Source organism: Patiria miniata, unplaced genomic scaffold, assembly GCF_015706575.1.
Source record: "Patiria miniata isolate m_02_andy unplaced genomic scaffold, ASM1570657v1 HiC_scaffold_2, whole genome shotgun sequence".
NCBI classification, from domain to species: Eukaryota; Metazoa; Echinodermata; class Asteroidea; order Valvatida; family Asterinidae; genus Patiria; species Patiria miniata.
In genome coordinates, this window is record NW_024037058.1 from 12,463,297 (window position 1) to 12,481,447 (window position 18,151).

At 39.6% G+C, this 18,151-nt stretch overlaps 1 protein-coding gene across 1 annotated transcript; it reads right to left on the reverse strand.

Moving 5' to 3' along the window:
- Positions 1-11,747: 11,747 nt before the first annotated feature.
- LOC119726369 (5-hydroxytryptamine receptor 2B-like) lies at positions 11,748-12,833 on the reverse strand. Its single transcript, XM_038198024.1, has one exon. It carries the CDS (start codon positions 12,831-12,833, stop codon positions 11,748-11,750), a length of 1,086 nt encoding a protein of 361 aa, XP_038053952.1.
- Between the last annotated feature and the right edge of the window lie 5,318 nt (positions 12,834-18,151).

Here is an 18,151-nt window from a genome sequence, read left to right on the forward strand (position 1 = left end):
TATAGAGTACGAAAAAAATAATCGGAATCGAACTTTGTGACATGTAGCGAGGAAAATTTACCGTGATTTGCGGCTCCCATGATTTGTTTACAAGCCGTTCAAACATGTCAAAGTGCAAGTCAGAAATCTGGCAATTTTTTTTTATTCCTAGAAATCTTATCGCAAAGATAAAAGGCAGGCTTTCATTTCACGTGATCCAGAACTCAGTGAAAAATCCAAAACTAGGAACACAACTGTACTCACACAGTCTCACACAAAGGTGGCTGATCCGAAAAGGACGGTCTTGCACACACATGCATTCCCAAACACAGGGTACTAAGATCGATCTTTGGATCCAAAATGGCGCTGGATACAGAAACCATGCGCTGTATAAACCCCGGACCCTGCTGAACCATCATTCAATAAAAGTGTTGCCTACAATAACAGGATAATAATATTCTCATATGTAATTATGATTACTTTAATTAATAAATCATGGGTTGATGAGTAAAATCTGGTTTAAATAATAACTTGTCCGCAAGGAACTATACTTTCAGTACGTGTGGATGAATATCAGTGATATGATTGTTTGATTGTTTCACTCTAAAAATAGAAATGATGAAATCATGCTATTTCGTAAACACTACGGAGTCTCTCTGGAGACATGGACTCCTATAATTATATTGTCAGACGAATATCCAGGAACTATGAGGTATAGTAAAACAAATATAACATGGTCTATTCCGGGTGGATAGTCCATATCAACTCCCCTCGGTATGGGAATTTGACAAATAAGTTCCCTCAGTTTTTCTCCTGAAGACGGTCAGAGCATACTGACCGGAACGTCGAGTTTACCTCTGGTTCTTTTCAGAACCATTCTCTTAGTTGATAGATTATTCGCACATGGTGTTTCCACAAACCTTTCATTATTTAGTATCTCCACCATACAAAGCCTCAAATCTTACTTCCCTCGGTTTCGTCTCAGGAACTAGTTTGTCCACTTCCAATACCTGGGGGAGCTTGTATATTCAAATATAACACGACATGAAAATGGATAGTGAAGATAAGCTACCCGAGGTTTTGAAGTAATCAGACTTATTCCCGAGGCGGAGCCGTGGGAACTAGTTTGTCAACTTAATAGTTGTGGGGATTGGAATAAGGAATGAGACCACTCGAGAAAGTTAAACGTGGGATGCTTCTGTAATGACATATTGAACTAATGCGTAATATAGAATGAAAGTATGCACTACGGTCAATTGAGGGCGCTATAACACATGCTACATCAACTTCCAATACCGAGGGGAGCTATAGACTATCCACCCGAAATTTTATATTTCTTTTACTATACCTCGTACATTTCCAGTTGTTGAATTGCAGTACGCCCATTGGCATAAAATCTGCGGAGAAGTTTGTCCAGCTCACCAGAAGAATATTGCTCAACATTACTTATCATTAAGTTCTTTTACAATCTACGGCATTTTGAACAACTTTGACAACTATGGCGAGGGGAGCTATAGACTATCCACCCGAAATTTTATATTTCTTTTACTATACCTCGTACATTTCCAGTTGTTGAATTGCAGTACGCCCATTGGCATAAAATCTGCGGAGAAGTTTGTCCAGCTCACCAGAAGAATATTGCTCAACATTACTTATCATTAAGTTCTTTTACAATCTACGGCATTTTGAACAACTTTGACAACTATGGCGATATTCGCGCGTGCGTACTACACCAGTGCGATGGTTCGACGATAGTCTGGTTCCCAGACCAAAAGATTCTGACTATTCCTGATGAATCTTAGGTCAGGCAACCTCCGTGGCTAAAAATAAACATGACGACATTGATGGCCCTTTTTTAAAGCTCGGCTTCGTTTCCGATTTCGCTTTATCACTTTTAGCTTTTAATGTTCGATCTGATCAAATTTTTAAATAAATCACTTGCTTCGTAATATCATAGAGTTATGATAATACAGTTTGATGTTTCTGTAAGATAACATTGACTACTGTTGATCTGGAATCTTCAAAATTAGGCACCCAAATAGCACTGTTAGCAGGCGGAGCCGAATGAAGACCGAGTTTTGGAAAATCTCAGTAACGGTCGTCAAATTCAAAATTGTACATGAAGCAGCAAAAAGTTCGCCCATACGATCCGAGTATATTTGATGCATAAAATCGTCGTTGAATTTCAAGTTTTCTAAATGAAAGCAATGAATATTAATTATCAACTCATTTTTAAAACAATGTAATAAGCAATTTATAGCAGTTAATTAAACCTATATTATATTCATAAATACTCGGGAGCTATCCGATTGTCGACGAAACGAATTCGGCAAACTTCGGAAATGTTCGGAAAAAGGAGGAATTCCTCCCGTTTTAGTCACGTGACGTAAATTGTAATACAATGTATTACTGGAGGCTACCGGACCTAAGATTTATCGGGAGTAGTCAGAATCTTTTGGTCTGGGAACCAGACTAATTCGATGATTGATACGTAAAGCGCATTCGCAGTGGACTGTCTCACGGGCAACCACTGAGCGATAGACTGCTATATGCATGTGTATTTACCCTGTGCTTGAATGCTCGCGTGCGGGCGCTCGAAACAGCAAAAATAGCGGCTGGCACGTGATAACAAATAGGCCAGCGAGAATTCGGTTCTCGAACATGACTATGGATAAGGTACAGAAATGTCGACTGTGCACCCTCAAAACCATGTTATATTTGTATAATATAGTTTTCCTCGGGAGTGGAAGTTGACAAACCATAGTTCCTTTGGTGAACTTCCCATACCTCAGGGAGCTAATATCGACTATCCACCCTCAAACCATGTTATTTTGTGTACTTTCAGTACTGCGCATTCATAACAGCACTGTTTATAGTGTAGCGGACCCGGAAATGAACCCATGTTCTGTGGCCGAAAAGTTGGCAAAAACACGCTACGGTGTATCACGTAGGAGCGGAACAATCTCGTTATAAATATTTGTTTTAATGGAAAATACAAACACAGAAAAGAGATATCACGTTCTGGGAATTAATTTGAAGACATTCTCTTTCTCCATCGATGTTTGTTTGGTATTTTCTATGATCCAAATTCAACGCACTTAACGCAACGTATGTAGTCCGTAGTCACTGGTTCCGGTCCTATATCATAGCTTTGATTCTGTCAGGACGCGGTGGGAACCAGTGAATGACGCTGGCACTGCGCTGCATGGCTTCGATGTCGTAAATGGCATTTTGATGACACATGCGTCAGAAATACAGGCTTTGTCCGTCAAGATTTAGCATGTCCAGGTGAAATTAATAATAGCGTGTGAAACATTTTTTTCTAAAGAAAAAGGAGGGAAAACAATTTTCAACTTCTTTTGTTCAATTTATTAAAAAGTGTACCTTTTTTAAACATTTTTATTTTTCCATGCGTTTCTTGACAAATGAGGGCGTTTTTTGACAAAACAGTTCATGGGGAGCGTCATGTAGATCAAAGATAATTTTTTTAGAAACTCAAAATCTCAGTGAAGGGCGACGGGGGGGGGGGGACGACAAGGTTTCATGAGGGGGTTGTCGCCCCCACGCCCCCTCGTGGCTACGCCACTTGTTACTGTGATGTCATTTCATGAAGACCCTGTTCAATGTGGGGATCTCTGTGCAAATTGTGAGCCAATAATTTGCTAATTAAAATCATTTATGAGAAAGCTTTGCTCTGTGGCTTCCTGCCATGTACCGACACAACATAAAAGTGCATCTTTTGCCAATTAAGGCGCTGTTGTGATAACGTCAATGTAGGCACACGCTCAACAAAATGTCAGGGATCTATACAATACTTACATGACCTCATGATGTATCTTATTGAAAATATTTATTAAGTTTGTTAATCGATATATTAAAAAAGAACGACGAAAAAAGAGAAAAATTTGACGTGAAACACTGAAGCTTTTACCTGTGATGACGCCCATTTTCATATAGTGAGGGGAATTTAGGGAAGGCAACAATAAGCCTTTTGTTAAAAAGGATTTGAGTAAAAAGAAATGAGTGTCCCCCACTCGCAAATTGAACACTGATAACGACACTGACGACAGCACTGTTTTGCCCATATCAAATTTTGACAATTCATATTAGCACCCAGAACAAGAAGAATGACGATTGAAAGCATATAAATATAGGCACGGGTGAGGCATTTTGATTCAAACAAATACATTGGTCATTCAAAATTTCTCATGAACCACCTTTATTGCACTGTGCCAACGATTTTGCCAACAGTAGCGCGATTTTGCCAAGCGGACGCTTATGAAGTTCGCGTGACGTTAAAAATGGAGGCACTCATGAAAATGGAGCGGGGGGGGGGATACATTTCTAGGTACATTTAAATCGCTGAAAAAAATCTATTTCGAGGACATAATAGCGTGAGCCCAGGCCAAAGAGGCATATTCACTTTTGTTATAATTAAAAAAAAATAGCTAAACAATCGTTGATATAAGATTGAACTAATTGCGGCTTCTATTGCAATGTCCTAATTCGCCAAAAACAAGCATGGCCGATTATCATGAGACTTGAAATAAAGACTTCAACTAAGAAGAACTGTGTGTTCTTTTAATGTGTTCTTTTAAACGCTGGAAATAAGACGATTGTTGATCATTTATGTAAATGTTTTCAATATATTGACACATCCTTTTAAACGATGTAATCTCGTAGGGAAAAAACTCAGCACTAATATGGCCTATCTTATGTATTAGGCCTATGTGTTCTTTCTCAAGAGTTTGTTGCTGGCACTAATTACCTTAGGGTCATGGGCGTCGCCAGAATTGTTATGGATGAGGCAAAGCACATTTTCCCCAAACAAATCCCTGTACTTTTCCAGCATATTCTCAATTTATATTTTTTCGAGAATGGGCTGGGGGACATTTGCTCTCCCCACCCATTAAATTAACAACAATGTGACGTCGAACCTCTTTTTCTTTCTTTTTACATGTTTTTTGGTTTCTTCTTCGTTTTGTTTTGTTCTTCTTTTTTATTTTTTCCGGGGGGGGGGAACCCCGTAACGCACATGGATAGGGTTTACCATCAAACGACTTTCTGATGGAGAGAACAAATGTTTCAACAGATAACCAGTCTGGCTTTAGACCTATGCACTCCACCCAAACATGTCTTCTTAGTATTACTGATTATTTACTGGAAAACATGAACTCAGGATATTTCACCCGGACAGTCTTTCTGGATCTCAAGAAAGCATTTAGTGACAACTACCTTTTCTTTTCTCGGGTGAGTTTTGAAGTGCCATAGGGAGCTATTATTCGGTCACTTCTTTTTACATTGAACATGCATGACCTCTCTCATAATTTACCACATGCCTCAAAGTTGATGCTTCTGTATACTGATGATACAGCTGTTTTTACTGGTGCCAAATCTGTTGATGATATTGGCGCCTAACAGTAATATGACCGAGAGTTTTAACACCTTTAAATGGCTTCAGAACAATTGTTGTGTAACTCTTTAAGGGACTCCCATGAAAATTTCTGTATAGATAAACTTTTGAAGTAGTTAATGAACGTATGGGGGGTTCTTCCGGAGGGTCAGAAGTGTTCTTCCAAAACCCTGACTCTTCCACATTATGAATATTGCGATGCTGTAGGTGGCAACTCTGCAAAACTGACAAAAACATTTTAAAATCCAAAACAGTGTTAGTAAAAGTACCCTGGGCCTCCCCCACAAACATTCTTTTATGTACTCTTGGATGGTAATCTCGAAATGAAAAACGAGGTTTTTTTCAAGAAACTACTTTAGCCTATAGGTTTAACATCCAAATTGCCACTTTGACCGTATGTTTTGTTTTCATTTTGTTTCTTATACCCACTCATACAATACTGGATCTGTTTCACGAGGTGATCTTTTTCATCCTTTGTCCAAATCTAATTCAAGGAAACGAAAATTTGCGTCTCGTGGAGTTGGTTTTATTTAATGACTTCCTTGCGACACTCAAACATCTTTTGCCTCCCACTCTAACCAATTTTAAACGCCACTAGAGGAATCACATATTTTAATACTTTGTGGTCTTGTTTCTGTAATTTTACTGTCAATGTAATGACTTAGTGGATAAACCTTGTCTCATTTTGCTGTTAATTAATTGCCTAAATAATGATGTGCTAATAATGTTTTTATTGCTTTTTTTCTTTTTTTTATATACTACCGAATGTTTGTAATTGCTAAGCACCTTTGACAAAACAGTGTTCCACTGAAAGATTTCCACAGGATAAATAAAAAATAAATACATAACATAACAAGTTACGAAATTGAAGACAACATCAAACACCTCATTTTTTTGTGGTATTATCAGGTAAGTCCTGAACAAATTGTATTAATCGCATGTCAAAAACGTTGGGCCTATCTTTAATATAGTAGGCTTCATTTTTCTATTGACAAGACACAAGACAGACAGATTTGTTAAAATTCCCAAGGTCTGGAACGCGTGCAGCTCATTAGCTCCATCAATCAAGGCAATTCTTTCGACCTTGTGTGATTGTCGACAATTTTGCCTACAAAGATGAGTGATGATGGTGAGTGCACCAACAAGGATAGCATTTAACCTGCATGGCAGTACGTCGAAGGGAGAACACAAGCGGCTCGGTCAGTGCTGTCGAGATTTTACTAAAAGTGCACCTTTGAAGTAAAAATGTAATGTTGAATTTGTCTCTCGTGTAAAGTAATAATTCTTCTACCAAAAATAGACATAATTGGAATTGTTCTTTTTTTTTTGTTCAGTTGAGATAAATTTAAGGATATCCACAAAGGCTGACTGAGCGTAATTTGAGTTCGTTTTTTTTTCATTAACTAAATTTACTTAATGATAAGAGAGATTCGTCCGTTAATTTGGCTTGTTTTGTTCTTGATCAGTTTATTTTATTTTCATACAATTCCGAACTTCGGCTCCCAGTATAGCTTTATTTGGTCATGCAGTTCCGTTAGTTCAGTGGGATTAAGAGATGGTTCATTGTTTTTGTTACATTTTGCCATGGTCGTGCAGTCAACCTCGCTGGCTTGTATCAACAGCTAAATTGAGATAAAAGAACTAGATTGTCGCCTCGTCCTCAACGAAAGCGCGCAGCCATCAAAGCATTAGACACATTGTTTCCTCCTAATCGATATTCTCGCCGGCAAAAGCTTTCGAGGTCCATTAACAATTATTGAGGTGCCTTTAAAAGCAACAATGCACTAGAGACAAAACGCCATAACACGGTGGCCGTGAACTCACCAGCAATATTTACGCCTGGTTAGCTGCGCCTGCTGTCTTATATTCGACTGTGTGAAAGATAAAGAGATATAAAACAGTTTTGGATGCTGTCTTTTAATTAAGTATTTTGCCATCCTGTCACGCTCCGGCTTAAACAAATCGGCAGCGTTTGCCACTGATTTGTGCACTGCAACACTTAAAAGTGGAAGACAATCCATTTGAATTTTCTTTATGTTGGAATTGACTGCAAGCTTGATTTGGATATTTCATGAAAACACAATCATATTACGAGCCCCTTCTTCAGCAGAATAACTCACACACGCCTGAATTTTGGCGACAACAAAACTCGGGTATCAGCCCAACGAAATTCAGTGCTAGACACATATTGGAATACCAGTAATTTATTAGGCAAAGTGTTGCCAGGGAAACATGCACATCCACTAATAGGACGATCTCAATGTGCATGTGTATGCTGAAAGAGTGAGCATTGTCCATTTTGTGTAAAATTGTGGAAAGACCAGTACGTTTGGGCAATGGTGCGTTCTTTTTCAAAATGAAACATTGACATACGCTTTACTTGCCGATGACACACGTTTATTTATAGGCCTACTCACACGAACGTTTATGTTGCTTTATTAGTTCAATCTTAATGTTGAACTTAAAACAATTAGTACATGGCTTTAACTAATAAACTATTTGTTAATGAACCGTTTACAATATTACCTCCCCAATACAATCTTGTTTTGTTCTGCCATATTTAGATTATTCAATTCTGACTGGGGGTGCTTCCCCATCCAAATGCAACAAAGTACTCACAACTTCTTCTTTACATTAACCTCTTTGTATAATACCCGAAGCACTACGCAAAAAATGTCAGTGTGGCCAATTTAACAGAACGACGTTGTCCAAAAAAAGTGTTATTCAAAGTGGCACTTTGTACTGCAACAGCCTAGATGACTCCTGAATATTATCACCAACTCCTGAATATTTATCACCATATTTGTTTTAAAAATCCCAAAGCTCATTTCCTCTCGATTCATATTCATACAATGAACTGAGTTTTATGGTATTGTCTCACACCAGCTCGTGTTTTCTAGCCTGTGTTTAGTTGCGTGTCCTGTGTATGTGAGTTTGTTTCTGCATTCACCAATAGAGAACAATACAGGGTCCCCAATTCCCGAAAGTCCCCAATTGGTGATCTTATATGGGAGACCTTCCAAAAAAGTTAAAGCACAAACAAAAGTGGGACAATAAGGGGTCCCCGATTGCAGGCAAATACACACTTGTCTGGGTGTGTGTTTTGTGACATAACATCGTATAACTGTTTCTGACCTATTAACATCGAGGACAAAAAATGCTCTTCTTGTTCGACCATCAAAGTGCAGTTCGTTGAATTTGTTTTGCACACAAGTCATGGCTCACAAGCCATGCAATTGTGTCCTCCTGCAGGAAAAAATACAGTTTTACCTACATTACCCAGTGGACGCACTGGGTTGATTGCGTCAGCTATTTGAAACAAAGCCAGATGTACTCGAAACAAAGCCATTTTCACAGTGATTGTTTGGACTAAACCATTGTTAGTATTGATTCAAGTTCGTTGTTTTCTTGAAAATTACAGCCTATGATTTTTTCCCTATATGGTGATACTATCATTTACTTACAATACATTACAGGCTATTTCATAATGTGAATGTTTGCAAATGCAATTACCTTTGAAAAAATCCGATTTTTTGTTGTTGTAATCTTTCCATTTTCGATTTCAATTTTGACAATTATGCTTGTAATGATTAAATTATAGCCAATATATTTGTTATTTTTAACCGCCCTTAGTTATTTTCATTCACCTTTAAAATAGTAGTAAAGGTTAATAATGATGATAAATGATCGATGCAAAATTTGAATATTCTGAAATTTCTTATGGGATGAAAAAACAGTTTAGCTTCATTTGAATGTCAGTATTTCAATAAATGAAAAGGTGGTTCGCACCCCACAGATCAATATGCTTAGGCCTAAAGTAACCATAGTAACCACACAAAGATGCTCGTTATAAGTAATTTGATGTTGCTCGTAGTGTTATCATTATTGGCCATTATGGAATATTTGAATAAATAAAACCCCAGTAGGCTTAACCCTAAAAGGGCCAAGTTATTTTGACCATCGAGTAACGAAAAATTTTGAAACTCAGTACATGCATAGAGCAACTCATCATTGACATACCCAAGAAATGTCATGACTATAGTTCAAAGGGTTTTGGAATTATGGCTTATTCATTGTTCATATGTACGAATGGTAATTCTGCTCTGTGTACACGACGTATAAGGGAAAATTCAGTGATCACGGCGAGCAGCGCCGTAAAAATTTTCGTCCGAATTTTATGTTTTTGGTATCAAAAGATGTGCAAGGTTCGAGGCTAAACAGTCATTTATAACAGCTCGGGTCGCGATTTTTTTTTTTAAAGGTTATCGCGGAAAAAGTTGAGGGGGGGGGGCGGTTTCCGCCCGGCCCTTTTAGGGTTAATGAGCGATTGACTGCTGTTTTGTTTTGTTCTTGTTCTTGTTTTGTGACAAAACTCTTGAACCTGCCATTTTGTAAAAAAAAAATACACTTTTCGATCAGAAGTTGCAGTTCGATTTAATTTCCTTTTAATAATTTCTCAACTTGTTCGGTTTTATTCTGACCAAAAGAACGTCCCTTTTCCCTATTAAGATGTCTGCAACCCTCTACAAAAAATAGAATTCGTTTTGTTTTGGGCACAAACAGATAAACTTTGTAAACACACTGGCTCCAGGCCCTACATTATCTTATACTTATTGTGGAGCGAGAATCAACCTACCCTGTGAGAACGGAATGGCAACCATTGATTCGAAATTGTACAGTAGTAATATCGTATCTAATCATGAGGCGATTTAGGTTCGGTCGATGTCTCATTCAAAATTAAACAACTTTTGTAGTACTATAAGAGGAATAGCAATTTAGAAAAGAAATATCATATTAAGTTTCGGGATAAAACTCGAAATAGCACGGGGAACGCAACTTCGAACACAAACGAGCAAGATATGCATTTCTTTTTCTTTTTACCTAGTCCATCTTCATGACTATATTTTTCTGACAAACATGCTTAGCAGCAATTATTGCCTGTGATCTTTGGGGATCTATCGGCTGGCCGGGTACCTCAGTCCGACTGACACATACCTCCCGCTGCAGCAAGTCTGTTCAACTATTAGTAGACGGGCAACCCCTATTTTGTCCATACATGGAGATGAAGCAGATGGAGCAAACAATCCACCACATGTCCCTGTACATGTATATTAGCTTTTTAGTTTGAAGAGACCTTTAATAGTATTCAAATGGCTAAGAGGTAAGGTTAGTTAACAACAGATCTTGGGACCCGGGTATAATTTCCATGTTTCTTGTTTTGTTTTCGACGTACGTGTTTAGTCACTTACTACAATAGTCACCGTCATAAATTACCAGCAGTAATTGGCATGATCGGTAAGCTTTACTTTTTGGGACTGACCGCAAAGTCCAGGTTAGCATCTTCGTAAAGGTATATAGGAGGCTCGTTTTGCTGATCTCGGCAGCTAAGGCTTAGGGCGCCGCCTCGTTGCCTTCTTTTTTGGTGATTGGCCTAGGTAATTATGGATGGGCAGGGAAGGAGATGTGGTGGGTCGGCCGGGAAACTTGAGAGCCCAAAGGGGTCGAACATGAAAGTACATGTAGGTAATTAGTTCATTGAGTAGGATTCCTAGTCCGAGTCCTGAATGATTGATCCACATAACCTTTTGATTTGTCTTTTCCCATGTTTTCCTTGGTGTACATTGGAATAACCGACAAGTCGATTAGACTACGGTAGGCCTGTATTAAAACATAGCTTATACTCTACCGTGTCGATTTTATTTGTTTAACACCTTTGAATAAAAGTAATGATCGATAACGTCTTAGTATCTTTGCGCCACTTAATGCCTGTAAAGAGTTACATGAACTATTAAAAACGAAGTACAGTTGCAACCCTCATCGCAAGAGTTCTCATAATTGGCTAGCTCTCCCTAATTTTCTGGGAGATATAATTATTAAGTTATATCACATTCGCTTGACACTTATAAAGTGCTCATGGTAAGGCCATTAATTTGTGTCGACAACTTTTGGAGGATGGCAAAACCTTGAATCTACCCCGAAACTTTACACACCAAAAATTGAGGGGGGGGGGCACACTATGTTTGACCAAGGTGGCGCTGTTCTTGAAAGAAACTTGTATGATTTGATGTTAATTCAAAATAATTCGTTTAATATGTATATCTCAGCCCAAACTGGGGAGGGGGTTATAATATCTACCAAACCCACCATCCCCTGGCTTAATGGCCCTGGTCGACGTGTCAGGACTTTATGTCAGTGCACGTGCAGTCTGGGTGTTGTTTTCACTTTTATCTGACTTCCACTGTCATTACACAATCATTGCTCACTATTATAATGTGTAGCTCACTCCGGACTGTAATGTTTGGGTTTGCCGGATTTCGGTCAGCGTTCAGTTAACGTATCAATATAAATCATCAATTCATTGTTGCCTTTGGAACCAGTTGTTCCGCCAACAGCTCAGATTCGACAAAGCCCGCTGACAGTCCTGTCTGAATCGCCTGTTGGCCAGGCCGTAAATGAGCGGATTGACTGCGTGGTTCAGGTACAGCACTACGGAGCTGTGGTAAAAACCATTAATGACATGATCGGGTATGTCTTCCCCGAGGTACTTGGCAAACACCAACACAAGATAGAACCAGTACGGCAGCCACGAGATCAGAAGCACCAGACTGGCCAGCAGAAGCATCCTGGTTGTCTTGCGCTGTAAGGCTGTGGTGTTGGACAGCTTACGATGGACGCCAGCCCGTCTCCCTCTCGATTCCGTGTTATCGGTACCGGCTTGCTCAGTAGAGACGGTCCTGTTTTGGTCTGATTCGCTGGTATGGTAATGCTGCGACTCTGGCTTACTTTGAAATGGTGCGCTCGACGTCGCAGCATCTGTACCGGTGATCGATTCCAGTAAAGTTATGTTGTTCTGATTTTGCTTCCCTGAAGAGATCGTTAGCGCCCCCATCAAGTTAAGTTCAATGTTTTGTGGCGTATGCACAATGTCTACTTTCACGTGTTTTCTGATTGTTTTATAGACTTTCCAATAGCACACCGTTATCACTGTTAAGGTCACGATGTACGACAAAGTGTGAATAGACCGAACAACGAAAGTGTATTGTACTGCGTTGGTGTAATCAGCTGCAATACCAATGTACGGTACGTTCATTGCCAGGGCAAAACTAATTAGACACAGAACAACCGTCAGCGTCTTTTTTTGGTTCAGTAGTCTCCTGTGCGGTCGGCAGACACAATCGTACCTATCAAGGGCAATGACAGTGGTAATCAACACTGAAGATGAAACCGCTGAGAAAAGGATATATCTTACATATCGGAACACCTCCGACGGCTGTTCTCCGAGAAGAACAGTCAGGCTCGGGCCTATGAAGTAAACGGTAAATAAGCAGGTGGCGAGGTCGGCTCCCGCCAGTCCCATGATCAGCAGGTTGGTTGTGGTCTTCCGCGGCTTGCTCCAGTACACACGGAGGATGAGGCAGTTACCTGGCACGCCTATTATCATCACCAATAATGGGAAAATGACACGGAAAATATGCCCCGTATCCCCTGCACTCACGGCGCCGTCGTCGTCAGAGCAGTGAGTGCAGTTTGTAATCTGTGACGAATTCATTGTTTCAAGTTGAGCTAAATGAACGCCGATGCCCTTCACTCGACTGTATTCTTTAGCTAGTATGGGTCTTCAAATCGCCTGATTAGGCTACTGAAGGAGCTTTGCATTCAGAGACCCACAAAGATGTACTCATCATTCCGGCTCAAAAGGTCGTTTAAAAAGTGGTGGTAGTCAAGTTGCTCAAATATCGACCCCAACAGATTTCCCTTGGTCAGAGAAACAAATGAATTGAAGGTTTTGCGTATCAGACAGACTTCAGCTCAGATAGGGAGTTCGCACCACGCCGCAGACCTTTATGACGCTTTTGAAGAAAATATAACCGTAGATCCCAAAACACCGATGTCATGTGTCTTCGTCATGACGGTGTGCTTTCAGGCGCCGAACGTCAGTAGCGGCAGAGAGAATTGCGCATCATGGGACACCATCCATTCCCAATGCGGCAATTACACTAGACAAGTATTGATTCCCCAGTTGAGGCAATTATGCATAATGACTTAGAGAAATACAATTTCCTGAATTCGTTTCTGGCGCTATAAACGTTGACAGTATTGTCTAATAATAACATGTGCACTGCACCACCGGTATGGATGACCAAAAAAAATGTTGTACATAATACACAAATTTATGTCGGCAGTGAACCAGTCAAGCAAAGAATTATCTTCAGTATTTTTTTTCCAATATTGATCAGTAACTCACTTATGAATAGACTATTAATATACTTTTTATGTAAATCTCAATTGTTGACCTTGATATAAATTATATTATGAAATGTATAATCTATAAATATGTGTTTCTGGGTACCAGTCATAAGGCCAAGAGGAACGATTGTGATTGGACATTGTTAAAGGAATGAGATTGAAACTTTGATTCTGATTGGTTAATTGGGACAGTCATGATAATCATATTCACGAATAATGAAACTGGTATTTTTCCCCTGGGGAAGTTGCATTTATGTAAAACAAACTTTTCTCTTTCGTTTTACAATAAGAGTAGACATAAAAGAGAGAAGGATCCATTTTCACTTTAACATTAGTAAATTTGCGGTTTGCAATAACAATAAAGTTTCTAATTTATAGTACCGTTTGACTCATTCTTAAATAATATAAAAGACGGTTTCGTACCATTCATCTTATACATAGGGTACCGGCACCGGAGAAAAAAAACTGGTATTTTTTTTTTTTTTCATTATGATAAGCTGTAATACGATTTGTTTCGAAATTATATTTCAAATTACCAATGCAACGAGTGAAAAGTTGTTCCTTAAATTATTGAAATATACAGTATTCCGGAGGTTAGGATCCAATATGAAAGTGCTACCTTTGTTCACAGCCCCGTAGGTTTGTCCACATCCGATATCCATACCCGAGATGAATTGAAAATATCGATAACGTTTATTTGTGAGTTGTTATGAGAAGAGTAGATTAGGGCATCCTGCCTTGACAATGTATTAACCTATGGCGGTAGAATCGCGAAAAATCTGAGGCAATCAAAACTTAACGTAAACAATTCCATAGGGTTGTCTAAGGAGCGTGGCTAACTCGCAAACGGCGATAGTTCGGTAATTACAATGGAACAGCGCCCCCAGATTGTTGGCTTGAATGTCATTAACTCGTCCTGTGCCTGGCAGAGGGGCCTATGTGCATATGCCCTCATGCAATAGCGCGTAAATCACCAAAATGTTCACAGCAAAGGGCATATGCTATTATAAGATTGAATTTGCGTCGGGGTTATATAAATCAAATTAGGTTTTGCCCTGCACCGACGTTTAAACACTGTATACTCAGTGTGTTACCTCCCGAGTGAAAGTTGGAAAAAATCACTCGGGTGGGACTCGAACCCACGACCTCCTGCTTTCTAGTGCAGATGTTTTACCACTCGACCACCGAGCCAACGGGATCGGTTGGCTGGTTCGAATATGCGCTATTTATTATTCAGGTTATGACATTCGGGGTCTTCGGTTAGGCTTTGTACACTGGTGGTGAATGCGTGATGGTACAACATATAACATTTCATTCAAGTTATAAATACTAATTCGTTGATGTTCAGTGGTTGCTGTTCCATGAGTAATGTATGTTTGCTTAAAACAATTCTCTGGGCTGAGTCAACTGGAGCATGAGTTCAACAATTTGTCACACTTTAAATATTAGTCATGTACAGTTTGTATCGCATTATGTCCGCACAACATTCAAGTCAAGCAGCACCTGTGAGCTACTGCAATAAGCATTATTATAGCGAGGAAGGTCTACATTTTTTTCTGTGGGTATTTTCAGATTCGCTATATCAAAAAGACTATTTTGAATATTTTGTTTAAACAAACTCATGAGACTGGCAAGACCAAACTGAACGTGGAAGGAGAAAAACATATATCGAGATCATACGGCAATATTGAGGGCGCTACTCGCACAATGCATAGATATTTTGACCAATAGCAGATGAATCTGCCTTTTTAATGCATTTTCGCCCGGCCCTTGCAAGGCTTAAAAGCCACTCCAGAAACATGGCTACAAGAGAAATTAAAAGAAGAGTAGATACTCAGGCCAAACTGAAGATAGCACATGACAATCCTCTTAAAACAGGAATACTGCCGAACCATCGATATGAGAAAAACTATGGAAAAAGTGCACTACTCAGAAGTCATTGACTTAGATCAGAGAAGAGCAGGGGCGTAAATCCAGAGGGAGGGGGTGGGGTATATATCCCCACACGTTTTGACCGGGGGGATGGGCTATTGAATAAACCCCCCCCCCCCCCACTTTCCGTGATGAGAAAAAAATTGCGGATTTCGAGGTATTTGTCGAAAGTGCGCCGTTTTGATGTAAGCGCGAATACACATATTGTTATACATTTATATCCTGAAGAGCGCCCCTATAGTATAATGTGGTGTCCAGGCCCCCCCCCCCCCCGCCCCCTCCCACCACACACACTTTTTCGAATTTCCACGGCCGGGCAACTTTTGGTTTTTGATCATCCCCCTCCCTCCCCCCCCCCCCCCCCCCACTCGCCGTCAAACATTACGCCACTGGAGGAAGGGGACGGGTAAGGGGTAGGAAGGGATATACCCTCCCTCGATTGACCAGGGGCTGAGCCGTATGGGATTGCAACCCCAGAGATCTTTGTGCCGAACTCCCCAAAAGTGCCAATCATCGCTGCTTCGTTCTGCAAACATGACGATATAAAGTTGAAGAGAAAGGTGCCCTCTGTACATTGCATACTAATATATTAAGCATCACCTTAAAGTGTCAAATGTTGCTCAGCTCTCCCTCACCACTCTTTCTATTTTATTTTGTGTGGGTTAAAGGAAGGAGTATACGATGATTGTTGGAGCGATCCCCCTAATAGAATTCCCGAATCACACCGCCGACGCCATTTTGTATGAAAGATTATGACTTTTTTTGTAATGCATATTCGTCCTGAACAATTGGGCCAAAAGCCACTCCGTGTACAGGCTATACAGTGTTTTGCGTAATCATACGAGAGAAATTCAGCGAAGATTAATTAGGCCTACTCAGGAAAACTGAAGGTAGGAATTAACATTTATCTCGAAACGGTTAGGTTAGATAGATTGGAGGGAAACAACACCAGTCAAGGAATGGCAAAGACATCTAACACGTGGAAAAAAAAATCAATTGGAATTTCCTTTTGTTCTACATCGGGTTTAATTCCTAAAATCCGAGAAAATCATACTTTTTGGGCTTTTTTAAAGAAGTTACGGCAATTTTGTCAGAGCAGGACCCATTTAAATTGGTTATGATAAATTTATTTGTTTGATGTTGTTATTGTTTTGTTGTTTTTTGGTTAGAAGGGGGAGCTGCATTCACGAGGGCAAATGACGTTTTTTGTTTATGTTACAAATTGCATTACTTCTGTGGAGCCGAAGAACATGCACTTTAGATACAAAGGACTCATGAGGGCGCTATTTGGATTTTATTTTAGTACAGAAGCGTCCAATGGTGCGTGTCGCATGCAAAAGAGTACACCCAAAGTAAATAGCGCCCTCCAATTGTTTCCGTCATGTCTTAGATATACATAGGAGGGCGACTGACAGCAACCAACTTTCCTTATTATCGTAATTATACAAACGGATTACGAATTCCAGAGCAATGACATAATTATTATCCTACATGCAAAATAAAGAAAAACACGCTCCACCAACATGTAAATCATCTAAAAGTATTTGATCGTCATTTAATTGCAGCATCGAAAATTAAGACAAGGGGTCGGCCAGGCTATATTTCTCCGAAATAAAAAGGGACCATGTGATTTGCTGTGACAAGATGACTTACTGCGAAAATCACATAAATTTAAAGCTATAATTTGGCTTCAAAATGACTGTCATAGTACTGCAAGGAGTCCCACAAAAGAAAAAAAATCCACCTCATTTCCCATTTCAATCTGATCCATGACTGAGCCTTAAGCAAAACACTAAGTGGGGTATCAAGTCGCCTGGGGGTCTGGAGGCAAATGTATGTTTAACAGGGATAAACAAAAAATTGTATTTTGCCCATACCTCCAATCATAATGTCTGGTGTATGGGCGCCAATTCCCTGGGGATGCTGCCATATATCGGAGCTAATTAACTTCTAATGGGACTATCGTGTTTTCTGTCCTTGGTTTTGTTGTCGCTGTGGCTTTTTAATTGCATGATGTGACCACTTTAAATTTAATCATTAATATGGCACTGAACATGATCCTTAAGTTGGTCAATCCAACAGCAGAGGATTTTTAATGGTTTCCTTTGGGATTAGAGAATTTAAGCTTGTGCTTTAAATTATTTGGGGGAATTTGTGTGTCGTGGGTGATGAGGTTGAGCGAGTGAATGAATTTGGGCGCTTGAGGTTAAGTTGCAGACTGGTAAATAAACTGCCATAGAACCCAGGAAAAATTACCTGCACTTGATAAAAAAAATAATCAGGAAAAAAAACTCACAATTCTCCAAGGCACTTGAGACACATCAAATTAAAGCATATTTCATCATCTTTGATTTTAATACTTTTGTGGGGGTAATGCCCTTTGGTACAAATTTCTATCCAACGAATATCACTCCCAAAAGTAGTCTTGAAGCCCATCGCCATTTTGAAAAAAAAATCACGCCTACCCTTTTATGCGGGCCAGGCCCGGATTAAGTGTTTCGTAGGCCCGATTAGCCTAAGTGTTCCCAAGAATGGAGAAGGAAGGGGAAAGGAAGATGCAATAAGAACAAAGTGGAGAAT

Coding starts and splice junctions, on each gene's coding strand:
- LOC119726369 (XM_038198024.1), bottom strand. CDS start 12,833: ATGATAATAGGCGTGCCAGGTAACTGCCTCATCCTCCGTGTGTACTGG.